The sequence below is a fragment of the Motacilla alba genome, chromosome 5 (genome assembly GCF_015832195.1).
Source record: "Motacilla alba alba isolate MOTALB_02 chromosome 5, Motacilla_alba_V1.0_pri, whole genome shotgun sequence".
In the NCBI taxonomy this organism is placed as follows: domain Eukaryota; kingdom Metazoa; phylum Chordata; class Aves; order Passeriformes; family Motacillidae; genus Motacilla; species Motacilla alba.
In genome coordinates, this window is record NC_052020.1 from 38906124 (window position 1) to 38930569 (window position 24446).

At 49.7% G+C, this 24446-nt stretch overlaps 1 protein-coding gene across 2 annotated transcripts; it reads left to right on the plus strand.

Annotated features, from left to right (window-relative positions):
- The first annotated feature begins 1369 nt into the window (after positions 1–1369).
- On the plus strand, positions 1370–24363 carry VSX2 (visual system homeobox 2). 2 transcript variants are annotated; one of them, XM_038138366.1, is made up of 5 exons: positions 1370–2049; positions 3220–3304; positions 6180–6303; positions 21523–21703; positions 22598–24363. In XM_038138366.1, exons 1-5 carry the CDS (start codon positions 1611–1613, stop codon positions 22990–22992), a joined length of 1224 nt encoding a protein of 407 aa, XP_037994294.1. In that variant the 5' UTR covers positions 1370–1610; the 3' UTR covers positions 22993–24363. The 2 variants fall into 2 exon arrangements, with proteins under 2 accessions (XP_037994294.1, XP_037994295.1); XM_038138367.1 differs by having other exon boundaries at positions 1395–2049; positions 22661–24363.
- Positions 24364–24446: the final 83 nt, after the last annotated feature.

The following is a 24446-nucleotide window of genomic DNA, read 5'->3' on the forward strand; positions in this document are numbered from 1 at the left end:
TGTCTGGTGATCTGGACTGAAGGCTGACTCTGGCTACAGCCCACAGCTGCTCTGCTTGCCTTGCTCAGGTACAATGAGATGGGGCCAGGGCTGGGGGAAACCTGCTACAATGACTTTTAACACATTTGGCTCCCAGCTTCCCGTCCTTTAGAAAGCAGCTGGCCGCCCCAGTGCCCTGGCAGTCTTCCTTCACTTCTTCTGAGCCATTTCCATCTTTGTGAAGATATGCGTTTCTTTAAAATAATGGCTGGGAATATGGCTACCTTGCTGCTCTAACATGAGACAGTCTCAGCAATTCTGCCATCACAATGGAGGTGCCCTTGGTTTGCTCAGAGAAGGCATGATTTTCAGCATCTGCAGCAGCCCCAGTTCTTCGGCTGGCCAAGAGTCTAAACCAGGATTTCCAAGTATGCAGGACACGGCTGTTGGGCAGTCCAAAGCACTGGTGGCCATCCTGCACAGATAACACAAATTTCAGAGACAGTCCCTGCCCTTGTTTCGTCATGCACCTGGCACTGGACAGCCTTCTCCAGAGACCAGGAGAACTGGTTTCCCCTGGGGACAGGTTCCCCTTCATGGGAAGGCTGGAGCCATTTATCCTGATGAACCACCCCAGAGGCCAGCAAAACGGAGAAGAGGATCAATAGGGAGCAGCTTCTCCTCGAAGCTGAGGCTGAGGATGGATTTTCATGCTGATCTGGGGCTACAGTTCCAGCCCCAGTTTGGTATCCTGCTGCTTGCCTGCCCCATGAGCAGGCAGTAGGAGCCGTGCTGCGGGCTGTCGACCGCTGTCGCAGCACACGCGCCGGTGGAGCTCCTGCCTCGGGTCGAGCAGAGCAGGGCAAGTCTAATGGTTTCTCTTAGTTTAGTGTCTTTGGGTGGGGTAGTGCTGGCAGGGATGAGGTGTGTGGTGTCTTGCCCCCAGATGATAAAAGGCAAGTTGACAAGAAACTGTGTGGTTCAGAAACCCTGCTCATGGCCATGGGTGTCTAGAGAGTCCAAGCAACTGTTTCACTTCCGCTGATGGCGTGAAGCCGAATGCTTCTCCAACGTGCAAAGCTTCCAGCTCAGTGTTTTTAAGGAACATTGCTCAGTTTTAATTCTTAGCTTACCTCTGTGGGCCCTAATTTCTTTTCCGACCTCTTGTTTATCTCAGAATATGGGATGAGCAGGAAAGCCACAGAGCCCGTGGTTTCCCTACACGTAAGCCTTGCGCATCTCTCCTTCAGGGCCGGTGCCCCACGCCGTGCGTGTTTATGAAAGCAGGGATGCCTCCATCCATCCCTCCCTCCTCCCTTCCTTCCTAACCCCACCTCCCCAGCACGGCTGGAGGCGAAGCGGGGCCGGGGCCTGAGGGGCCGGCCCGGCCCTCCTTTGCGCAGGGGCGGGCGGCAGCCCCAGTCCGCTGGCGGGCACCGGCCCCAGCCCGCCGAGTAGCGGCCCCGCCGCCGCCGGTGCCGGCTTTTTGGCATCCCTAATCGCTGCTGGCCCCTGTGATTGGCTGCGCGGCTCTGACCCCGCTCGGGCTCCCGGCTGGGCGGATAAAAGGGGCCTGAGCCGGGGGCTCCCAGGCACTCCCGGAGCGGGCACCAGGGACCGCTGGCCGCAGCATGACGGGCAAAGCGGGCGCGGCGCTGGCCCCCAGCCTGCCCGGCAAGCCCAAGCCCGACGGCGCGGCCGCCGCCCCCGCCGCCCCGCCGCTGCCTCCGCCGCCCCCCGCGGCTGGGGTCAAGTCCAACTCTGGGCCCACCCCTCCCCGCTGCACCGGCTTCGGCATCCAGGAGATCCTGGGCTTGAACAAGGAGCCGCCGTCGCACCCTCGGGCCGCGCTGGACTCTCTGCCCGCCGGGCACCTGCTGGCGGCCCGCTCCGTACTCAGTCCCGCCGGGGTGGGCGGCGTGGGCATGGGGCTGCTGGGGGCCAGCGGCATCCCCGGCTTTTACACCCAGCCCACCTTCCTAGAGGTGCTCTCCGACCCCCAGAGCGTCCACCTGCAGCCCCTGGCCCGGGCCCCCGGGCAGCTGGACAGCAGCCAGACGGCCAGCTCAGGTAGGCACGTCCCCGGCCCCCGGGGACCCGCTGCGCCCCAGCAGCACCGCCGCCCGCACCCAGCCGCCGCCCGCAGCCCGTGTCCCGGCGGGAGGCCACTTGCTCGGCGGTGGAAGGGAGATTTCGTTTCGATCCCGAGAACGAGGAGAAGGGCGGGCGGGACCATATTTTCCCCCGTCCGGGGCTGCGGCCGCGGTCTGATGGCGTGGCCCCGATCGCCCGGCCCAGGGATGCGCAGAGCCCCGTCGGAGCGGCCCCCGCGATCCCGCGTTGCCGGATAATTAGGGGTCTTTCGGCATCCTTTTCCTAGACGGCAGCAGCCTCCCACAGCTCTGCCTACAGGCCCCGTTCCGCGGCCGCTTCGGGTCCCCCCAGAGCGGCAGGCAGCAGCGCCGGACCTTGGCTCCGGGGGCAATTCCCGGCCTCCCTCCGGCAGCGGCGCCCGTCCCGGGCCGTGCCCGTGGCCCCCGCCCGCAGCGCGGCCCGCCGAGCAGCACGGCCGGGCCCGGGCAGGTGGCGCGGCGCCGCGGGCAGGAGTGGGACCGGAGCGCGCATCGAAATACGGGTCCCCGATCCGTCCCCCGATTGCTCCTTCGGGGCAAAGGCGGCGGCGTCCTCAGCACCCCCGGGCCGTGGCATCCCTGGGGAGCCGGGGGCGGTGGAGAGGCAGCAGCTCCTCCCGGGGCTTGTTTTTGCTGGTAGCTCCACGAACCTCAATTTCTCCTTCCCCGCTCCGGTGTTTCTGGGGCGCAGTCCGGCATCCCCGGGCTGGGGCAGGCGGTCGCGGTAGCCCGGCCGCGGAGCGGGGCTTCAGCTTTCCCGTTTTCCTACGCTTTGGTTGAGCTCGCCGGGCTCTGCGTTTTAGCAGCGAGGCAACAGCAGCCTCAGCAAACGACTCTGGTGGAGAGAGGCGAGAGCTAGAGCCCGGTCCCGGCCCGGAGCCTTCCCTGGCTGGGGCGTATCGCCCCGAGCTGCCCGCACCGGATCGGGAGCGGCGCTGGTGCCGCGCTGGAGGGAGCAGCCGGCGTCGGGCCCCGTCCGCGGCGCGATCGCAACGAAATCTCCGGCCGGAGCCGGCGGAGGGAGCGGAGCCGGCGGGCCTGGCCCTACCCGGGAGGACTCTGGCGGGGAGCGAGCCCCAGCCCACAGCCGCTGCCTGTCTTTCCGCAGATTCCGAGGATGTCTCCTCCAGCGACCGAAAAATGTCCAAATCCTCCCTAAATCAGAGCAAGAAACGAAAGAAGAGGCGGCACAGGTAAGACAGCGGCGGCCACCCCGCCCGCTCCCGTCGCGTCCGTCCCCAGGGAATCGGCCACCGGCGAGCCCTGCCGCCCCGGCGGGGCCGGCCCGCTCCGGCCTGGAGCAAAACATTCTTCCGGCACCGGCCGCCGGAGCGCCCCGGAGCCCCTGCGGCTTCTCCAGTGGGCCCTTCCCTTCATTCTTTCTCCCCGTCCAAAATAAATCGGATACGGAGACGTGCCTATACGTAGTGGGGCATTCGACCACAGGTGCCATTTTATTTAATTTTTTCTGGCTGCGGATCCAGGTATCCCGGGTCGCAGTCCTGTGCAGCCCATCAGCTGTGGTGGAATGCGGATCGTCAGTGTTTGGAAGGAAAAATCATCAACTGTCAGAAATAATAAAAGCCGTTTCCAGCTCCACATACAGCAATCTTAATACTGGCTGTCGGGAAGATAGAATTCCTATCAATAATTTAAATATTTAATTACACAAAAATAAATATTTTGCCAATAGATTAAATTGTTGGGAATCAGAGACAGACTGCAAAGAAGTTGAAGAAGGCTGGGAAACTGTTTAAGGAAACGAAGATCCACTTTGGGATGTGGTTTCCTATAAGCACGGTCAGGGTAATAGACTTTGCCTGACTTCTCCCACAGTTAAAATGGAGTTGGTTTGTTTGCGCTTTACAAACTGAAACGAAAAATCCCGTGCTGGGTTCTGGCATTGCTGTGGCCAGAGCGCCAGGACAAAGGAAGGCCAAACACCATCCACTGAGGGTGATTTAGGAATAATTAAATCAATCCTGCCACGATGCAGGAAAGGTGGATTAAAAGACGCTCCAGTGAAAGCTTAGCGGGATGCGGGGTGGAAGGAGACCGACTATCCCAGGAGACACCCTGCTATGTGTGCAAGAGGAGGCTCGGTCTGGAGGGCTGGTTTCCAAAGCCGGACCCCTCCCCAGGCAAATGTTCCCAGTTTGGGTGCTCTGGAGTAAGTACGAGTTCATTTTCTTTGCGTCCCAGACGGGGCTGGGCGATAACACAGCTGGGACTGGTACGCAGGTCCCGATCTGGATGAGAGATAGGAAGCGAAATTCAGATTTGTTTTGTTTTTTAGTTCTAGACAGAAACAGACCTGCAAAATTTGTCGGTAGTTGAATATTCCGTTGTAAACAGTTAAGACCTCTAATTGTACCGAGGAAGGGCTGGAAGATGAGTGGCCAATAGCCTGCAAACAGCTGCAGGATAGAAACACCAAAAGGGGCAGTGGGTTGTGAATTGCAAAAGGGACGGGGACTACCCGGGCATGGGTTAAAAAGGGAAAACTTCAGCTGAATGTCAGCAAAACCCTCCCGCCTGTGAGGCTGGACAGGCTTCCGCGCTCTTGTGGGAGGAAGATGGAGGGGAATGCTTAAAACCTAAACTGGATCAAAATAGGAATAATTTTTTCTGTGGTCGCAGAGAGAGAAAATACATGATTCAGTGTGCCTCTGCTGTCCCTAGAGTTCACAGATTTGTCAGAGTTGAAGAAAAACTGTTTGAAAAGAGAATGGATTTAAGAGTGAATTTAAAGAAGGGTCTGATTGCAGGCAGGTCCCTTGCATTTGCATCCTGCTTTTGTTAGTATTATTATCGATCTGGTGGAATCCCTTTCATCATTTTAACGGAGGATATTTCTGATATTTTCTGCTTATGCTCTCTGGAACTGAAAGGCTTTTCTGAATTTGGGTGTATTTTAGAAAAAGACTCTATTTCCTCTTTCCTTATGGGAGATACATGTTTTTTAGATTGATGGTAAATTTACACATTTACTTTGCACATGGGCTGCAATTTGTTGTTGGTGTGAGGATTGTTTTATTTTGGTTTGGTTTTTTGGCTGAGGTTTTTTTTTGGTTTTTTTTTTTTTTGATTTGGCTTTTTGGCTGAGTTTTTTTTTTTTAATTTGGTTTTTTGGTTGAGTTGTTTTGGTTTGTTTTTTGGTTGATTGGGGGTTTTTGTTCGTTTGTTGTTTGTTTTGGGGTTTTTTTTTGCCATTGCAGTATTTTTAGCTTTTATCAAAAATTGTCCTTTCTCTATTGGAGGAGTTGAAAGGTGGGAGTTTTAACCCTCAGGGAGTGGAAGTGGTCCGAGACTTCTCATCCATGTGCTAGGGAAGGGCTTTCATCTGTCTCGGCTTTCCAGCTGCTGATTTTTCAATTTGGTTGTCCCAAACTGAGAACCGGCTGCGTGGAGGCAGGCTGGGCTGCTGCCTGCCCAGGGCGGTCCAGGAGGATTTCTAATGGATAATGGGGTAATGCAAACTGGCAGGGAGCAGCTAATGAGATCTTGGAGTGGAAGCAGCCAGGGTAAAGGCAGAGGAAGGGAGCTGGTCCTGGCTCTCGGGGGGAAGAACTGGTGAAAAGTGGTGGGTCGGGGTGGAGAAAACATTTGAAGAATTCGTCCAAAGACTGAGACTCAAGGTGAAGGATTATTTGCTCTTGGAGATTGAAGAAGCTAAGGACCAGCAGCTGGGAAAGGGCTCAGCACCTCTCCAGATGGGATGCTCAGGAGATGCTGCTTCATCTCAGTGCGATGATCCTCACAAGAGGCGGCAGAGTCTAAGATCAGCTGCCATCGCTGCGGGTGCTTGCTGCTGGGGAAGCACTGTCTCCAGAGGCAATCCCTGAAAGGGAAGGTGATTTGTAACTGTTAAAAATGCTGTCTTCTGGCATTTTCTGGTTCTCCTTTCACCCTGGCACTTGACCTTTTGTGCACAGAAACACAGGAGGTGGGGAAAAGCTATGTATTAGCCGGTAACCCGGGTTTCACTGTTTTCAGTGTCCATTTCTCTGACTCTTCATCATCTTTGCTGTTTCTTGTGTTTTGATCAAAGAGTTTTACTCCCCTCAGGACAATCTTCACATCCTATCAACTGGAGGAGCTGGAAAAGGCCTTCAATGAGGCCCACTATCCTGACGTATATGCTAGAGAGATGTTGGCCATGAAAACAGAGCTGCCAGAAGACAGGATACAGGTAATCATATCTCTTGGACCCCCTTGTTGTGCTGCTGTCAGCCATGTTCATCCCTCCATGAAGAAAAGATATCAGCATGGGAAGGCTGACGTTTTTCTGAATAAACTTCCCCAGGCTGTCTACTCCTCTGCTTTTGATGGGTAGGCAGGCAGATCAGATATTCTTGGCAGATTTGGATTTGGTGTTTGTATGTGCTGTGCATGGTGTGCACATGTGCTGTGCATGGTGTGTTGTACCAGTGATTTGGGGGGGTGTGTAACAGAGGGGATCCTAAATCGGAGGAGGACAATAGGCATGCAAAAAAAGGTGAGAGCATTTCAAGGTCTTGGTAAAAGCAAGGAGAAAGCCTCCCAGAGACCATGTCTGGGTAGGCACTGCTGAAGGGAAAGAGCTCATCTCTGCTCCTTTGGCCACAGAAGGATGCACAGGGATGGTGTGGGCAGCTAGTACAGCTGTGGGCAGGATGCAGTGTGGGAATGATGGGTGAGTCCCAGGGAGATCAGGGAGATGTTTGCACCACGTCTGCACTTTGATTGTATTTGCCTCTGCAAGTGACATTTCCCTGAAAGTTTCTGGAAATAATTTTTTTTGTTTTGGTTTGGTTTTTTTGTTTTGTTTTGTTGTTGTTAATCTGCGAAATTTTATCAAGGTACAGCTTTTAACATTAAGGTTTTAGCTGCATGTCCGTGCTGTCCTGCTATTGTGAGGAGGTAAAACAAGGGGGTGTGGAATATCACTGCTATGTGGTGAATCCTCTAGCAGGAAGGAGCAGCCTGAGCTGCAGGGCTGGGCCAGGACCAGCCTTTGGCATGCATCACAGCCAGAAAGCTGGAGAAGACTTAACAGCTGCTTCTTCCAGTGTGGAAGGAACACTGGACAGAGTTAACATGATGTTCACAAGGGTGGGCTCCAGCAGCTTCTTTTGCCTCACTTTACTCCATGGTTTGCTCCCATCAGGTTCCTACACAAGGCACAGGATTGTAATGGCCAAGCCTTGAGCAGATGGAGTTCTGGTCTGGCTGGAAGTTAACCTGTCCTGGTTCTCCACACAGTGGCATGGCTGGCCTCTGTGGCTGATGCACAGTAGTTTCTACAAGAGACGTTGTCCTGTGTGCTATGTGGTGTTGGGAGGGTCCTGGTTTCCCTAGTTCCTCCTTCTGTTCATCCATCATGCATGCCCAGCACCCACCAAGCTGTGTCTTGAGCTTCTGCTCTTTCTGTGCTGAAGAGATGGCCCAGGAGGCTGCTCCCTTGTGGGCTTGAAAGGTAGCTCAGAGGGCACTTAGCAGGAAAACACTGATGCTGGAAGCTGCTGAAGTTTGACCCTATGCAGGGACAGGAAGACCTTCCAAAACAAGTGTAGACTTTTTTCCCTCTGTCCTGAGCCCTCATCACCACCCTTATTCTTGTGCTCAATCAAAAATGACAATTTTATAAAAGCAGCTTGTGCTTCTTATCCCATTGACCTGGCAGGACCCCTGCTGATCTAACAGCCTGTAGATAACCTGTGTGCTAACAGGATTTCCACCAGTCTTCAGAAATAAGGGCCCACCATCTCAAATCCTACCTGATGCATTAGGATTTTGAGAAACAAGCCCTGATGCTTTGCCTTTAGAAGGAGTGAAATGGATGAATGGTCACTTCTGCACTTGTGATCCTGTAGGACATCGGGTCAAGACAGGAGAGACTGTTGAGAGTTTATTGTTGCCCACAGCCACAATTTGGTGCTGGGCTGCAAAGAAGATCCTTTGATTTCCCATAAAAGACCATTTCAAGGAAGAGGCACAGTGTATGCTGAATTCTCTGGCCAGAGCTGAGAGCATTCACTCTGTGTTAGGTGGAGTGAGATGTTGTGGAAGACAGTGTAGAGCTGGCACAGCTTGTACAGCTTCAGCACCTGGAACACGCTTCTAGTGCTGAGTGTTCTAACTGATTTGGAAGTGAAATAGCAGGTAAAGTATCTTAGCTGTCACTGACTGGTCTGCCCTGTCGTTCTGCAGCTGGCTAATGAACAACTGCTTACTCTTTCTGTATTGCAGCTTTTAAACCTAGGAGGGCTCCTTACTGTGACCCCTCTGCTCTTGAGATCAGGTTAGACTTGGACAGCACAAGCATCCCAATGTATGGCTGCTCTGAACATCAGGTGTAACTAATGACGTGTATTCCAGAAAAAAAGTGATTGTGAATAACAGTTTCACTGATCATGAAAGAGCAAATAATGAGAAACAACAGAATTTCTGTTGAGCACCTTGCCAGGGTGAGCATCAGGCTCACATAGGAATCCTGAGCACTGCTGTTCTTTCCAATAGGCTAGCAATCCATTGTCCCTTACCACACATTCTATGAAATCTCCTTGTCCATATTTTTTGTGCGTGACAAGCCATGGCAAGGTGATTCCCACCTTTGATCACACTTCTTGATATTTTACCTCATATTCCTTTTCAACTTTGGGCCTTTTTGTTATGAGCCTAATTCTTTCCCCTTGGTTATAAAGTTCATGCTCTTTAAATAAATACAAGATATTTCTTCTCCTGGCTGTCACTTTTGGTTTTCATCATTACCTAAGTAAGTTGCAAAGATCTTTCTTTAAATCATCCTTCATAAATCACACGCTCATCTCTTACTCATGTGGTTGTTCTGACATGAAGCCCATCCTGTCTGTCAGCTTTCCTGGAGATAAGGGACCCCATGCCTACAGCTGCATGCTCCTGTGTTCACACCAGTTCAGCTGGACTTGTGGTCCTCTGCAGAAATAGTCTTGCATTAGCACTGGTCTGCTTGCTTCCTTATTTATTTCTATTTATCTAATTCAGCCACTTCAAACTTTTTTTAGACAGATTTTATTTTCTGCTCAGGATTTTCCCTTCAGTGTTCGGGGTTACATCTGGAACTTTGCTAACTTTGGCTGACAAGCATGAAAACAGCCCTACCAGCTCTGACAGTGGCAGGAGGTGGGTGCTACACAGGGCAGCTATCTAGTGACACTGAGCACTTTGTCAGTCTCCTGGGATTTTGAATGCATGTAAACATCTTAATATCCCATGGCAAGAAGTTCTGCAGCAGAACTGCCTGAGTGCAGCAGATCTTGCTTTGAATCTCTTAGCATCATTTAATGCCCCTTGGAAGAGACAGCTTACAATGAATCTTTACTCCCATCTTCATGATATTTATAATTTCACATCATCACATTTTTTCCTTGCATGAGTTTCCAGCTGCCTGAGGGAGCTCTATAGTTTTGCATTTTCATTGTAGCTTGTGGTTCCTCTCATCTTTCAGCAATGCTCTCTCCCTCCTGTAGGTCATGAATGAAAGTGTTTTCTAATATTGTTGTGAGCATCACATGTTGTGGACTTCTACAGCATTTCATGTGGTTTCCCACTGGATCCTCACCTAAGACTGATATCTACCCCTTATTTTCATTCATGGAATTATTTCTCAGGAGGTATTAGTCAAAGAGAAAGTAAATCACCTATGAAATTTGATGCAAAAGTGAAATTCAAAGAGGGCAATTGAAAGAATGATATATAGGAACTGTTTGCAGATAAAGCCTTCAGCAGAACACTACAAATAGCCATCAGAGGCCAAGAAAGTTACTGGTTTAAGAGAACATTGAATCCAGGAAAAAATATTCAAGCCCTCCATTTAAAAAGTATATGAAAGTGTATTTTTTTTTCCAAGGCAGACACAACTGTGTGTGTCTTGCTCATACACTGAGCTGGCTGAGCCTGGAAGGAAAATGAGCATCCTCCCATTGGGCAGCATGGGAAAATAATTTTTTTCATAATGAGATACTATGCACAAATCATATCAGATGTCACTGTGGCCATTTTGCACGATACTTGAAAAAGACCACAATAATCAATGTATTTGAAAGAATATTCATAGGAGTTGAAGCGCCAGTATTGGAATAAACACAGACTGTTCTGTAAAATCCAAGAGAGGTAAGTAGATTCCTGTGGGGAAGTATATCCTTAATAAACACTATGAAGTATTAAAAATGTCCTGAGGCTGACAAATACGGTGACATCTGACTTAAATTGCTGTTTCTCATAACAAATATCCTAAGTGTAGATTTTAGATAACTAATCCCTATTGAATTTATTAATACATAACAGTTTCAAAATTTAAACTGAGTAGTTACAATATAAAAGTTCAGGAACAATATAAAAGTTCAGGAACAGTTTGATTTGGGGATTATTGAAATGATTGTGTATGTTTGTCCTTAAAGTAGATTTTCTACTGATCAAACAAATTGATTAATCAGTGTTTCAAAAAAATAAGATCCTGACTGCTATTGTAGGGACATTAGAGTCACCTTTTAAGGGAAGTAATCAATTAAAAAAGGTAATAAAAGTGCTAAAAATTGTCAGGTCTTGTTGTTAAAAGATTGCATGGTAATTATTGGATGACAATTTTTGGGACAAATAAAATTGCTCACATAAGCAAAAGGAATCCCAAGAAGAGGCTGGTGCTGTGTGAGGAGTGGGGATTGCCTGTGCATCCAGCAAGCTTTGTCAGGCAGATAAGAGGCCAATTTTGGCTAAAAACAAAACAAGGTCAATTAAATCTCTAATTGAAAAAGTATTGGTTTAGCTATCAGATTAACACATTTCAGTATCACTGTGAAGCCCTTTAGGAGCTGAACAGGGATGGAGGAATCAGGAGGAGTAATCATTTAGAGGGAAGCAAGTACCAAGAGTATTTTGCAAGGACACAGGCTTACCTTCCTTCAGTTTTGCAAAAAGGTTCTCTGTTTAGAGATGAAGATAATTTGACAAGGCCTGAGGAACCTGTACTGCCCTGAGTGTGAGCTCAGGAGTGAACCCCTCAAGAAACACGATAGAAAGCATGAAGAAAAAAGTCGTTTCGTGCAGCTTTAGCAGCCCTGGCTTCTCCCTCTCCTGCCAGATTTTCCTGCTTGTTGCAGAGTGCTGAGGTGTAGTTTGAATCCCACAGCGTAAGTATGGGATGCTGTGATGGCTCCATGCAGCTGGTGACCTTTCCTGAATGTGTGCCTGGAATGGCTGCCAAAGCATTACTGAGTGCTGCAGGAAGAGGTCATTGTGGGGTTTCTGAGCTTATCACTTTTATTCTAAGAAGTGAGGACCCATCTACTTTTGTTAAAACTTTGGGTGGCTCTCACACACAGAACAGAGCAAGGCCAGCATGAGGCACGCTGCCAGGGGTTCCAGCTGGTACCTCTATACAGCACATTCACGGGGACCACATGGCTGGAAGAGAATTGCCACAGTGGCTAGGGTTGTTGGAGGTGGATTACCAAGGTGAAGGACAAGCCCAAAGTGTTGCTGTTGTGTGAGCCAGCTATTTCAAAATATATACATTTTAAGAGCCCTGCAAGCAGTTAATCATGAACTAGAGTTGAGCAGCTAGTGCTGGCTACCTTTGCCAATAATTTGTGAGCACTGGGGCAAGCCATGGCTCTGTGATACCAGATAAGTGTCATAAACTTCCCCTGTGCTTCTAGAAATGTAGAAAGTACACAAGTGAGGGCAATAAAACTAATCAAACTTAGTGGCTTACTGAGAATATTATTATGAGTTTTTCTCATGGCATATGGTGCATCTCTGCCTCCATGTCTTTAATTGGTATGTTAGGAGTTCATCCACTTTTCTGCCTCTTCAATAACATGCTTGTTTAGTTGATCTAAATTCATATTCATTTCCATTTTTCAATTAAGAGTTGTTTAATTTGGCCCTTTCTCTAATGGATTGTTTTCATTACCCTTTATCTATGGCCTGTTTTCAGCCCATGTGCTAGAACTTCGTTTACAAGTTAATTACCAGAGCTGCAAACAGAGGGGCTGGGTGATGGGCAAGAGCAGGGGCCCAGGCAAGTCTTTCCAAAGGGATTCTTGTCTGAAAAGTCTTACACTACATGCTTTTGGACAGAGAAAGAAAATGTGGTAGGAGAAAAAAAAAAAATGGAGGGCTGGGAATGACACTTCAGCTTAATGAAGTGGGGGCTCTCCTGCTTGTTGCTAGACCATGCAGATTGCCTGCTTGTCTTGTGGGATTTTACCCTGCTACCAGGGGTAGCTGTTAGGTGCAGTTTTAAAAGGTCTTTTTGGTGGAGAGGTGAAGGTATAGAGTTATGAATATTTTCTTTACTCAGGTACTGCTTTATCCCTCTATGTTCAGTCCCTGAGTTGCTTTAGCCACTGATCAATTTTCTAAATGAGACAGAAAAACAAATAAAACCAAACTTGCCTCTTCTTGCCTTCTGCTCTGTTCTTGCAAGATGTTTATGGCTGTCCCAGGATAAGGGACTGGGAATTTGATGTGCTTGTCCACAGAACTGGGAGGAAAACAGGGCCCTTTACAGTGCCTCTGCTCGTTCTCTCCATGGTTTGGAGACACTATCAGCAAGGACTGACACCTGCAAGCATTGGGTCACACGAGTTCCCTGTGAGAGGAAACACAGGCAGGCAACAAAATGTGCTGAAGCCCATTTCTCTGGAGTGCCTTGGTACAGGCTCTCCCCATCATGTCCAAGAGAATCGGGAATGGCTCTGCAGGCATGATGCCAGGCTGGGACAACTCTTCCCTGCATTCATCCCCCCATTTTCTAACCAAGAGTAGTTTCAGGCTAACACTTCTCTGAGTTAGCTGAGGCTTGCAGTTCCTTGATCACTTTAGCTCTTCTGGAAATGCCATCCCAAATCCCTGTGCTGGGAACACTTGTATTCACTTCACTTAATGATGAACTTTTCTCTCTTCTGATACCACTGCAGTTTTTCACATCTGATTTTTAAAAACAATTGGTCATCCCAGCAATTTCAGTAGTAAATTCCTCTCCAGCCTTACGACACCTGGCAGAGGGAACAGCTGATGGTTGCGTTCATGTTTTCCTTTAATGACCCTTTATTACAAAGTTTTCCTCCTTTCCTGGCTTTGAATAGAGATTTTTCTAACAGTTCAATAACACAGGCACTTTAGACACTCATTTAATTTACTCTCCCCCTTATTTCTTAATGGATCTATTTCTCTCTGTAGTGTTTTTCTTTTACCATGATAGATCTCAACAAGTTCTTCTGATTCTTCTCTGGAACCACAAACCTGCTCTCCTTTTCAGTGCCGTTCTCTGTGGGTGCTCTGTGAGCCAGGTTTTGCCCAGGCACTGTAGAGCAGTCCAGTCCACAGCAGACATGCCAAGAAGCTCAACCTCCATGTGCATGAGGCTGGCAGGTCCTTCTGTGGAGCAGAAAAGAGGAACTGAGCTGAACAACAAACTGTTTCTACAGTATCTTACAACAAAGATGACTTCCAGAGGGCACTTTATAGGAGGCAGTGAAAAAGCATTAGGTGCTCTTCTGTCTACCCTGAGCATTACTGTCCTGGGAGCAGCAGTGAGAGGTGTTCAGTTTAGGACCTACCCAATGTGAGAATCACATTTGCTCCCTGCTTTCCCTCTCAGCAGGTATCTGGTAGGCTCCCAAATGTCTGAGCAAAGGCAGGGCTGAAACTGGCTGCCACGTAGTTATTAGAGCTTTCAGCTTTCAGCTTGTTCTCTTCAAAATTGTAGCAGGAGAATGCAAGCCAAGCATTGCTGTGAATTATATAAATGCTCATGCCATGCATGTTGCACACTCGTAAACATAGGGGTTATGTTCCTTCCCTGCTCTAGAAGTAACCTAGTGCCTGGCTTGTGCCTGGCTGTTGTAGCTGACCTGCTGCAATGAGGATAAGCAGCAGCACCTTGCCTTGCTCGTACTGTGCTGCTCAGGCAGGCCAGCACAGACAGGCTGCCCAGCCATGCCTCTGGGAAGCTCTGGCTCACCTGCAGCTTTGGGATCCACATGGCAGCACACAGCATTCACTGTGCTACCCCTTCCTTTCTAAAGACGCTGCTCGGCTCATCCAGAGGGAGGGCTGAACGGTAAGCATTGTTGAGAAAAGAGTTCTTGGAAGGATCTAGCCATCCCATCCATGTGAACCTGCATGATGAATACCTGTGCTAGCCACTGCTCAGAGCCAGATGTGCCAGTGATGTCCGTTCCAAGACAACTTGCTTTATGCCCATCACATCTTTCTGATACCTCTGGGTCCCTTCACTGCCAGCCTTCCAACTCAGAGTGCCCCATCACTGTCACTACAACAACTGCCATTTGTTATTCCACTGGATCACCTTCTTCAGCTTATATGATGACCATGACCGAGATCAAGGCTCAGTGTCTAAGTGACAGCTAAGGGAGACACCTGGGACTGTGCTGTCCTGGTGTGAGCAGTGTTCCCAGCCAGCCTGCATGTCACCAGCTCTACAGGTCACACCATCAGCTGTGCTGTGCCCGAGCTGGTGGTGTCAGCCACAGGTACCAGCAGCAGCCAGTGCCTGGAGAATCAGTTCTCTGCAGCTGGAAGATGTCATGTGAAAACCCCTAGAGTTGTGAATTACCCAAAGAATGTTAAGGGTACACAGAGCTGAGGAACAAGTAGAGCCAGGAGCAGACATGTGGTAGGAGGAGTGTGCTGAATGCCCACCCAACCTGGTGCATGGAAACTGATTGCATCTTACAGCATTTTATAAAATGTCATGCTTGTATGGATATCTTCCAGCTAATGCTTTAATGCTTCAAGGGTGCAGTGCATTGGTAAGCATGTGCTGTATCCCTTGGGGACTTTGCAGACTGTCCTCATGTAAGGCTTGAGCCTTATCTCAGGGAGCAGGGGGCACCAGCAGTACTGCAGACACCCTCTCTTGCTGGTGCACAGCCTCTGTGCCTATGTTTGTTTCTGGAGAAGGTCAGAGAGCACCTTTGCCCTTTGCTCAGTGTCTGCTGAGCAGGGCAGGGCACCAGGGAGCTGATGCTGGCATGCAGGGGGCAGTCCCAGAGCACAGGCAGTGCTCCACAGCCTCAGAAGAATGCTGGCATCCCATGCTCTGATTTCAGGGCCCATTGAAAGGCATTGTGAAGGGGATGTGACATTTCTCCTCTGACTGTCCTGACTCACCTTCTCTAGCAGGAAAGTGATAATGTGGTGTGTCCCTGCATGATTAGAGTGCATTACTTTTGTTTCTGAAGATCTATGCTAAGGTTTCCTCTGTGCTAGAGGACCTGCAGAGCAGTCTTAGTGGGGGAAAAGAAGGCGAAATGAAATAATTCAGGCAGGATAGCAGCTTGGTTAATGGAGTCAGGTACTGTGATCACCTAGAGGATGGATGTGCACTACCGCTGTTTGTGACAATGACAGATGTCTCCCTGGGTTTCTGTGGATTAGGATGATGACTGCACTCTTGTCAGCTTTCTTGTGACTATCATGCTTCTATGACCCTGGTGTTTTTCTTGTTTTTCACTCAGCATGTTAGGAAAAGAGGGATTTGGGTGTTGATCTGCCAGGTCCCAGCATATGGGAGGCTATTCTGTAGTGCCAGTTAAGCTACTGGTCAGTTGGAATCACAGTGTGGCCATGGTGAAGTCAATGTCTCAGAGATGCATTTGCTGTGCAGATGTGATGCCCACACAGACTGAGTGTGTGCTGAACCACTGATCTCACTGTACTGACCCTGCACATTGTGTGCACACTTGATTATCTTTGGGGAAGAAGGGATCCCTGCAGCAAATGAAGCTCTTTGCTTTTGACAGGTTACAGGAAGTGAAAAAAACATGTTGCCACATGAGGCCAGGTGAAAACCCCAGATTTACCAAGGGAACACAGTTTAAGACATGTTTCCTGGTGAAGAGGGATTTTATAGCTTTGGTTCCATAAGTCTATAAATCAGATAAATTGCAACAAACAAATTCTTGGCCCATGTACTGCTTTTAAGAGCAGGATTCAGAGACAGGACTAGCCTGCAGGACTGGTGGCATGGTAATATGATGTACATTTTTGCTGGATGCCCATTAAGACCATATTCAATGAGTGCCCTGTTACTCTTTTAGCTTAGAGGAGACCCAAGCATGATGCACCATCATGTCTGCACTCAAGAGGAATGAGCACTGTCTCACAGCTCATCATGTATCTCTGGTTGGACCTGTTAGCCAAGTGGGTTGGACACAACTCCAGCTTTTATCAGAAGGGCTCATGCTGTGTTGTGTATAGGAACAGCCCTTTCTAAAGTGAGTTCAGCAAGCTCTTTCCCAGTGTTTAGCAAGAAGAGGGATGATGAGTCCTTTGATCAGCCATGCAGCCCATGTGCAACCTTTACTGCTCTCATTTAAGTTCATAACCACTTTACACCTGCCATAGAAAGTGATGTCACCATAAACAGTACCAATAACTTTGACGTTACATTTGAAAAGACAGCAATAAACTGTTCCCAGGCTCACACAGGTGGTGCAGTCTCCACCAGCAGTCAGGAAGCTTTTCTGTCGTGATTGCTAAAACAGAGGGATTTGGGGAAGCCCCAGGGCACAGTCAGACCTCATGCTCTCATGGCAGTCCACTATACAGCCCCAGTACTCGTGGTATGGGTGGGGACATGCTCCAAACAAGATATGAGGCCATTCTTTGCAGTGTTCACATCTTCAGACTGAGCCCAGCCAGGCTACAGGTCCTGTCTGATAGGAGGATGAGGACATCACTGTTTTATCAGAGGAGGTTTTCATTTTGAGCACTATCATTGTTAAGTCTTGGGTTGGAGAGGGAGGAGGTAGAAAGGGAGAGGCGTATTTGTCAGGAGAAACTGGGTACTGAGATAGCAACAGGGCCCCGGACGTGGGGGGCAGCTGGAGGTGTTGGCTCGACCCCCCCAGAGTGCTTCAAGCAGGGAAGTGACAGACAAAGAACATTCACCTGCGCGTCCATGCGCTGGGGAGAGGGCTCAGCGTGACTCCGGGGCTCTTGGGGCTCTGCCCCTTCCTTTCGGGGCTGTTTTGCCAGCAGCTGTGAGCAGCTGCTCCCTGCAGCCTGGCAGGCGCACGCGCCGCGGTGTCCGTGTGTCCGTGTCCGTGTGTCCGCAGGTGCGCAGGGACATCTGCCTGTGGCCATCTAGTGGACACTGGGCTCGTGCTGCTCTGGGCTGGCACCAGCTTGTGCTCCACAAACCTCGCTCCTTGAAATGCCCCTGCTGGAAGGCTACAGCAAAGGCGGGACGAGAGACTGGTTAAGGCAAAATTTCACAATTATCAAGCCTGGGATTTTCCTTTAATAGATGAGGAATACTTGGGCAGGGAAAATACATAATTTTTATATATTTATAAGAAAAAAAAATCCAATATAAATTCTCCTGTCTTTTTACCCTAGCTTGGAAAATAGCTGCCAAGAAAATGAATGTTACCAGTTGAAAATTTTAGGTTGAAAAAACCAGAAACAATACACAGGAATATCACAGATGTTTTAAAATATCCCTTCACTAATTCAGAGTTCTGAATTATGGCTAACCTCAGGGAGATTTCTCTCTTCAGCAGACAATGTTTCAGACACTGATTTGGTAAACAAACTAATATGATGAATGTGGATAACAAGGATGTGTCAAGTCTTATGTCCCCTTGCAAAATGAGAGATTTCTCCTCCTACAATTTGCTCTTCTACAACATCAATAATCTGAAGAAGTATCAGTTGTCATTTGTGATTCAGAGGAGGAACCTGTTGAGATTCTCCTTGCCAGTCTTGACTCCAAAATTCCCACTCCAAAACCCTTGCAACCCTATAGTCAAGTACAGGATGCCTGAATTTTTATTGCTTTGGGTAATGGGCGCTGGAGGTGAGTGTTAGGTGATGGTTAAAGTAAGAAACTGCAAGACAAACCTGTCCACTTTCCTCCATGGTCTGTTTTTGGAGAACAGGTTTCCTGGAGCAAGCTTACCAGATTTCACAAAGGGTGTTTGTGTGAAAGTAGAGGTGTGAAACTTTTTGGAGTGTAACATGTTGGTCCAAAAGACACCTCTGCACATCACATTGTGACAGCTTTGCACAAACATGTGACATGCTTCAGTCTAGAATTAATCAGAAGGTTTCACCACTGCCCATGAGATGGGGAAGCAGAAACAGTCTTTTCACCATACCCTGGGCTGTGCAACAGAGAACCAGATGAAAACAAGAGAGAAGGAAGGTGCAGGATACAGAACAATGTCAGTAAAGGATTTCACAAAGCTGAGCCAATCCACAGGGTGGGAAGGGGCAATAGGAAATGTGGACAAACCTAGACATTGTTTGAAGCAGACCAAATCTTACAGAGTCAGAGGAAGCTGTAGAGTAGATATCTCCAAGAAAGGACAATAAGCAGCCAAAGAATACCAAAACCACAAGAGATGTGTAAGGTGAGTAAAGTGTAAGGGGGAAACCCTCTCCTGGAAAAGTGAGGTGCCAATACTAAATAACTTAATTTTTGGATGTTGTGACTGACATACCAACACAGCTGAAAACAGCTCTGAGTCACTAAAATCACCGTGTAATTCAGCTCAGAATCAAGGCATGTCAGAATTTTGGTAACGTTGCTAAATTTGAAGAAATCACTGAGATCTTCTCGTACATGAAAGCCCCACTAATGGAGCCATCTGAATGAGGACAAAATCATGAAAACAGGACACAGGGGACAATTCTGCTGATTTGAATGGCATGAGGGCTGCCAGTGCCATGCTGGAGCTCGTCACTCAATGTTCCTCAGAATGAGCTTGTGACAGAGATGCTTGACTGGGATCTGATCCCAGCAATACACAGTACTGAGCACCATTAGATTCACTTCATTTCATGCTTCAGATGAAGATATGGATCCTAGTATTAAAGCAAGATGGTCAATCTTCCTGATTTCTGTTCTGCTAAACATTCTGGGATTTCAAACTTTCATTTTTCCTAATCAAAACCAAGAGGAAATTCCCATCAAACGACAAAAAATGATTTTGGAAATCTCAGAATGATCTTACTGAGATGTTGATGCAATTTTGATTTTCTCATTTGGCTTTAAAGCATAGATTTTGCATGTCTTAAGCAGCTGAGATTAAAATACGGCATTCAGAAGAAAGCTATAGATAATTTTGATTACACTTCCACTGGCTGGACACAGTTTTTCCTGTGTGATTGAATCAGCATTTTTTGATTGAAGATTTTCTACCAGCTCTAGTCACAATTGGGCTGCCAGCTGGCAAAGCTTCTGCTGCCTCCAGTATTTGTGTAACACTGCCATGGAAAAGGGGATGCTCCAGGGCAGCAGGTTTTGTGGCAGTGGGCAATGCTGGGGCAGGCTGAGACCCAGCCCGGGGAAAGGAAGAGGAGCATGAGGCAGGCAGGAATATGATAGGGGCATCAGGGTAGGAGGGAAGAGAAAGGGCAAGTGGTAAAAGCATCAGTAAAGAGGCACCTGCAGCTCTGCACCCTGTGCTCTGGGAATGGGAGGATTGCATGACCTGCAGTGAGAGCCTCTGCCAGCATCCTGCTGACTGCACAGCCAAGCAAACCCATGTTTCACACAGGCATGGAGGAGAGGGCGAAGAGAGGAAGCTCTGCATTCCTAAGGGTCTTTGCTTAGGCCCCGGAGGATTTGCAACCCTCCCCGGTCCAGGAGACTGGCAGTATGAAAGTGTAAATCACACTGTTTATCATGCAGAGGAGGTGACATGTGGTGAAGCAGCCTCCTTCCTTTGCCTGGTAAAATCCTCTCTGACATGCACAGAGTGTCTTCTGCTGGGAGAAGCTGGGATCACGGCCAGTGGGACCACCACCCCACCCATTCCACAGAGCTGTCTGGGGGAGCAAGCTGGCTGGGCTCTTGGGAATGGCCAACAGTGGCTGTCATCAGTACTAGCAAGCCACCCATCTGCCCACCCTGCAGCTCTGTCCCTGCCATAAGGTTTCAGTGCTGGGCAGTTCTCCTCTGCACAGGTAGAAGAGATGATATTGCCTTGCCACCTGAGACCAGGACATCACTCAGGGGCATCAGTCTTATGGTCCCTGTGGCAGAGCTGGGGGACTGGCACAGACCCCCAGTGCTCCCCACTGCAGCTTGAGCTCCCCCACAGCTACGAGTAGAGGGGACAAGAGAGGGTTAAGCTGTCAGCTCTGTAATGTTAAACAGGTGTCAAAGGCACCTCCATATATCTGCAGATTGAAATCAAATTCTTTGCAGTATAAAAAGATAAATTACCCAGGCGATTCCCGCCTCATCCCACTCATCAGGCCAGCGCCAGACGGCAAGCAATTTTTTTTTTTAATGTGCTAACGACCTAATCAAGCAATCAAGTCGGAGAAGATTGCGGAGTGACCCCGAGCATCCATCTGCCAGCGAGACCCCGACATTCATTTCCATTCTGCCGTGTACTTTCCGGGAAAGGGAGGGAAAAAAATAGAAAAGAAAAAAAATCCTAAACAAATTAACACCCAATTTTCTGTGAGTCTAATTAGTTAAATGAGGAGGTGTTTGGGGTGTCCACCGGGAGGGAGGGACTGCCTCTCAGAGAGGGGCCTGGTAACTCCATGGCATTAATTAGCGCAGGTCAATGGCGTGGTTCCCTGGGGACCAGCTGCTTTAATTTCCCGTGATATTTCAGTGCCTGAGGCCCATCGATTCAAACTGAAATTAACTTATTTTTCAATCAGGCCTGGGCTGCCCCTGGGGCTGACTCTTCCTTTGCCTCCTTCTGAATAGACCTCAAGCAATTTTTCATCTAAAGCTGATGCCTCTGCTCGGGGGGGAGAAGGGAGGGGAACCGGGGAGGGAGGAGGGTGAGGGAGACAAGAGGAATGGAAATCGGAGAGAGAGCACTAATAGATTTCTGCGAGTATCACCCCCTCCCTGCCACTGCTGCCTGCCTCTCTGCTCACTGCCCCCCAGGTCACAGCTCAGAGATTATTCTGCCAATTTTCTGAGAAGATGAGGGGTTTTTCAAACTGGGAATTCAGGGCAAAGCGCACAGAGCAGCTTCCCCCTTCTTTCGAGCATCCGCCCCCATCCCAGCCCTCCCTGCAGGCACCGCTGCCTGCAGCCCTGTACCGCTGCTCAGACACGCAGCAAATAATAAAAGAAAATCCCAGGCACAAGAGCTAAAAGCCGCTAGAAAAAAGACGTTGCAATGGCAAATTAATTACATCCTGTGGAGAGGGATGGGACCTGCTTTCACACTTGGCCCTCTCCACTCCTTCGAGAGAGGGAGGGAGAGATACCCAATGTCTGTTGCATGGGGGAAGAGGTTGTATTGCCTTTGGGATAAACATCCACCCATCTGCTTTCATCGTGCTGCGGAAGTACACGCATGTTCCCACGTGGGAAGGGGCCTGGCATGCCTTCTCCATGCATAAAAACCGCGTCCCTTCTTGTTGCTCGCTCCAGGTTTGGTTCCAGAACCGCCGGGCCAAATGGCGGAAGAGGGAGAAGTGCTGGGGCAGGAGCAGTGTGATGGCTGAGTACGGGCTCTACGGTGCCATGGTGCGTCACTCCATCCCGCTGCCTGAATCCATCCTCAAGTCCGCCAAGGATGGCATCATGGAGTCCTGTGCCCCTTGGCTCCTGGGTAAGAGAGCAGCCAACCTCATGGGGGATGGCACATGGGTAGAGACAGGGGGATGCAGGGAAGAAATCAGAGTCATGTTGACAATAGGTGAGGGGCAGCAGGGCAAGGTCCCCATCCTGCCACCCTCGATGCCTCCCTCTGCCAACCACCCTTGTTAATAGGGTTTGACCACTCATCCCAAATTCCTGCTGGACCTTGGACCATGACCTGCAGAATCTGGCTGGGACACATATTTGCCCACATGCTCAGGCTGGTGCTAACCTTCCCTTCCCATGGCTCAAGCATATTTCATGCCCAGCTCTGGACCAGGGGCTCCAATCCTTGCCCAAGGCAGGAGGTCATCCCAGTCTCACTCCTCCAGCCCTGTGATGGGGTGCTAGGACTCCCAAATGCTCTGTCTTTGCCCAAGTTTCACTTGGTTTTCTGTGCAGACATGGAGGTAGCAGCTACCCTGTCAACTCCTGCTCTTTGCTTCCCTCTTTCTGACCTTCCAGGCTGGTGCTGCCCCAAAACTACTATCTGGCATCTTGACAATGGGCTGTTCCGTCCTTCTGTCTGTGTGAAATGGAGAAAGGCAGAAGGGTGGTTGTGGTTTGATACAGAAATAGAAATATCCCTCCTCATGAGGGATCTCCCTCCCTAGCCTCGGGGAAGCTCAGGCAGCTATGTTGCTCTCTGAGACCCCCATCTCCAAGCAGGAACAAGTTAGCTTCAGGTTCACAGAGAGGAATGAAGGGGAGAGTAATTATAGACCTTTGGGACCAGCCACAGTCCACAGATGCTGGGCTGCCCTTGTGCGGGGGCCAGAGCGAGTGGCTCGCCATGACTGCTGTGTTAAGCAAGGGTTTCTGCTTTTCCTTAATTCTGGCCTCTCTTTATCTTTGCTGTTTTCAGTTCAAGATGGCTTTCCCATGCCCAGGCGCTTTTCTAAACCCGAATACCAACAATTCTTTTTAGGGATGCACAAAAAGTCTCTGGAGGCAGCGGCTGAGGCGGGGAGGAAGACAGAGGTGGAGCGCCAGGCCCTGCCCAAGCTTGACAAAGGTGACAAGGAAGAAAGGGGTCCTGATCCCAAAACCACCATTTCCCAGGAGGAACTGAGAGAAAACAGCATTGCTGCCCTCAGGGCCAAAGCTCAGGAGCACAGCACCAAAGTCCTGGGGACCATTGCCGGGGACACCCCAGCCCCAGGCAGGAAGCCGGAGACAGGGGAGGAGGCGGCAGTGGCAGAGGATGAGAGACAGACGGAGAAGTTGAACTCATCGCAGAAGGAGGAGAAGTTGATTTAGGGGGAACAGAAGTGGCAGAAGCCAGCCCCGACAGACACTGTGTCCTCTGGGGGCCATGTTCCCCCGTTGGACTGCCAGGTGTCCCTGGCCACCCCTGCCAGGGAGAGGGGCCCTGGTCTCTGTGTTTGGGGCTGCCTGGCAGGGGTGCCCACTGTCTGCTCCCCTTGAGCATACCCCTGCCCCTTGCTCCTCCACCCCACCAGGCCTTCCTCACCCCCCACCCTTTCCTTTTGGGGGACCGGGAAGTGTCACATCGTCGCTGCCACCAATGAAACTAAGGCTCTGGTCCCTTCAGCCTCACGACTGGCTCTGGGGCTTTCTCCTCCTGCTGCAGCCCCAAACCCCATTTGCTGTCCTGAAGCAAGCCTATGCCCTGCTGCCATGCATCTCCTTGGTGCACAACTCTGCCCAGTGCTCCCCAGGCCCCTTCCTTTTGTGCCCTGTCCCACGGTGCCCCAGGCAGACCCGCCACCTTCTGCTGGCCATCGCCTCTGCCTGTGGCCCAGGCTGCAGCAGGACAAGCCATGGCAGTGCTTGCATGAAACGATGACCATCCATCTAGGATGGTTGGCATCTTCCACCCATCGCCCCCTGCTCAGCACTAAGGTCTGCGGGGAAGGGACTGCAGCTTAAGAGCGGTTATGTTTTGCCTCTCTTTGGCAGGGAGAGGTAAGTTTAGCCCACGGGCACGACACCCTGGTCCCACCTGGCACCCTGAGCTGACTCCAGCCCATTTCACTGGCTCCTGCAGGGCTGGGTCTGCTCTGCCCTAAACACCAAAACTCTACACCCCTGCAGAGGGGATGAATGGTGAATTTATTTATTGAATACATTATTCCAGGTGAGACAACATCCACCTAATGTATTTATTGAATTAAATTCGTCCAGCGCACCCTCTGAGTGTTAAAGGGAACGACAGCCATGCACATCCACCCCAATACACCCTGTAACGTGTACATACATCCCATAGGAGCATATGCAGACCCACACAGCCAAACTCACTCCATGGTACCATCACCTTCCCATCCCAGTAAAGCACTATTCCCCCTCCGAAAGCCGTAGGACAGTGACTTCCAGGTGACCCTTTCTGTCCTGCTTTCAGCTGTGAGCACCCTTTCCCCAGAGCTACTGTTTTTCTTCCATCAAAGGTTAAGCCCAGTCATCCAACCCGTTTGTCTTTGTCCCCCGATCGTTTGATGTGTTAGATGATAGCCCATGGAGTGTAAATAATGTATATACAGTGAGAAAATAATTCAGTATTGAGGTGTTTGAGATATGGAGCTGTAACAACTTCTAGTCATCCAGCATCTGTGATTTATGTGCCATTTTCTGTAAAGATATGAAGGAGAATAAAACTAAACAGGAATACTGTGTATGAGTCCAGTCACCAATGTTCAAGGAGGGCGAGTTCAGCCAAAGCTGAGAGGGAGTTTGATGTCACGCTGTAGCCAGAG

Bases quoted from the DNA above. Each gene is read 5' to 3' on its own strand.
- VSX2 (XM_038138366.1), top strand. From the start codon at position 1,611: ATGACGGGCAAAGCGGGCGCGGCGCTGGCCCCCAGCCTGCCCGGCAAG. The intron at 2,050-3,219 runs GTAGGCACGTCC...GTCTTTCCGCAG, and splicing joins CAGCCAGACGGCCAGCTCAG to ATTCCGAGGATGTCTCCTCC. The intron at 21,704-22,597 runs GTAAGAGAGCAG...TGCTGTTTTCAG, and splicing joins CTGTGCCCCTTGGCTCCTGG to TTCAAGATGGCTTTCCCATG.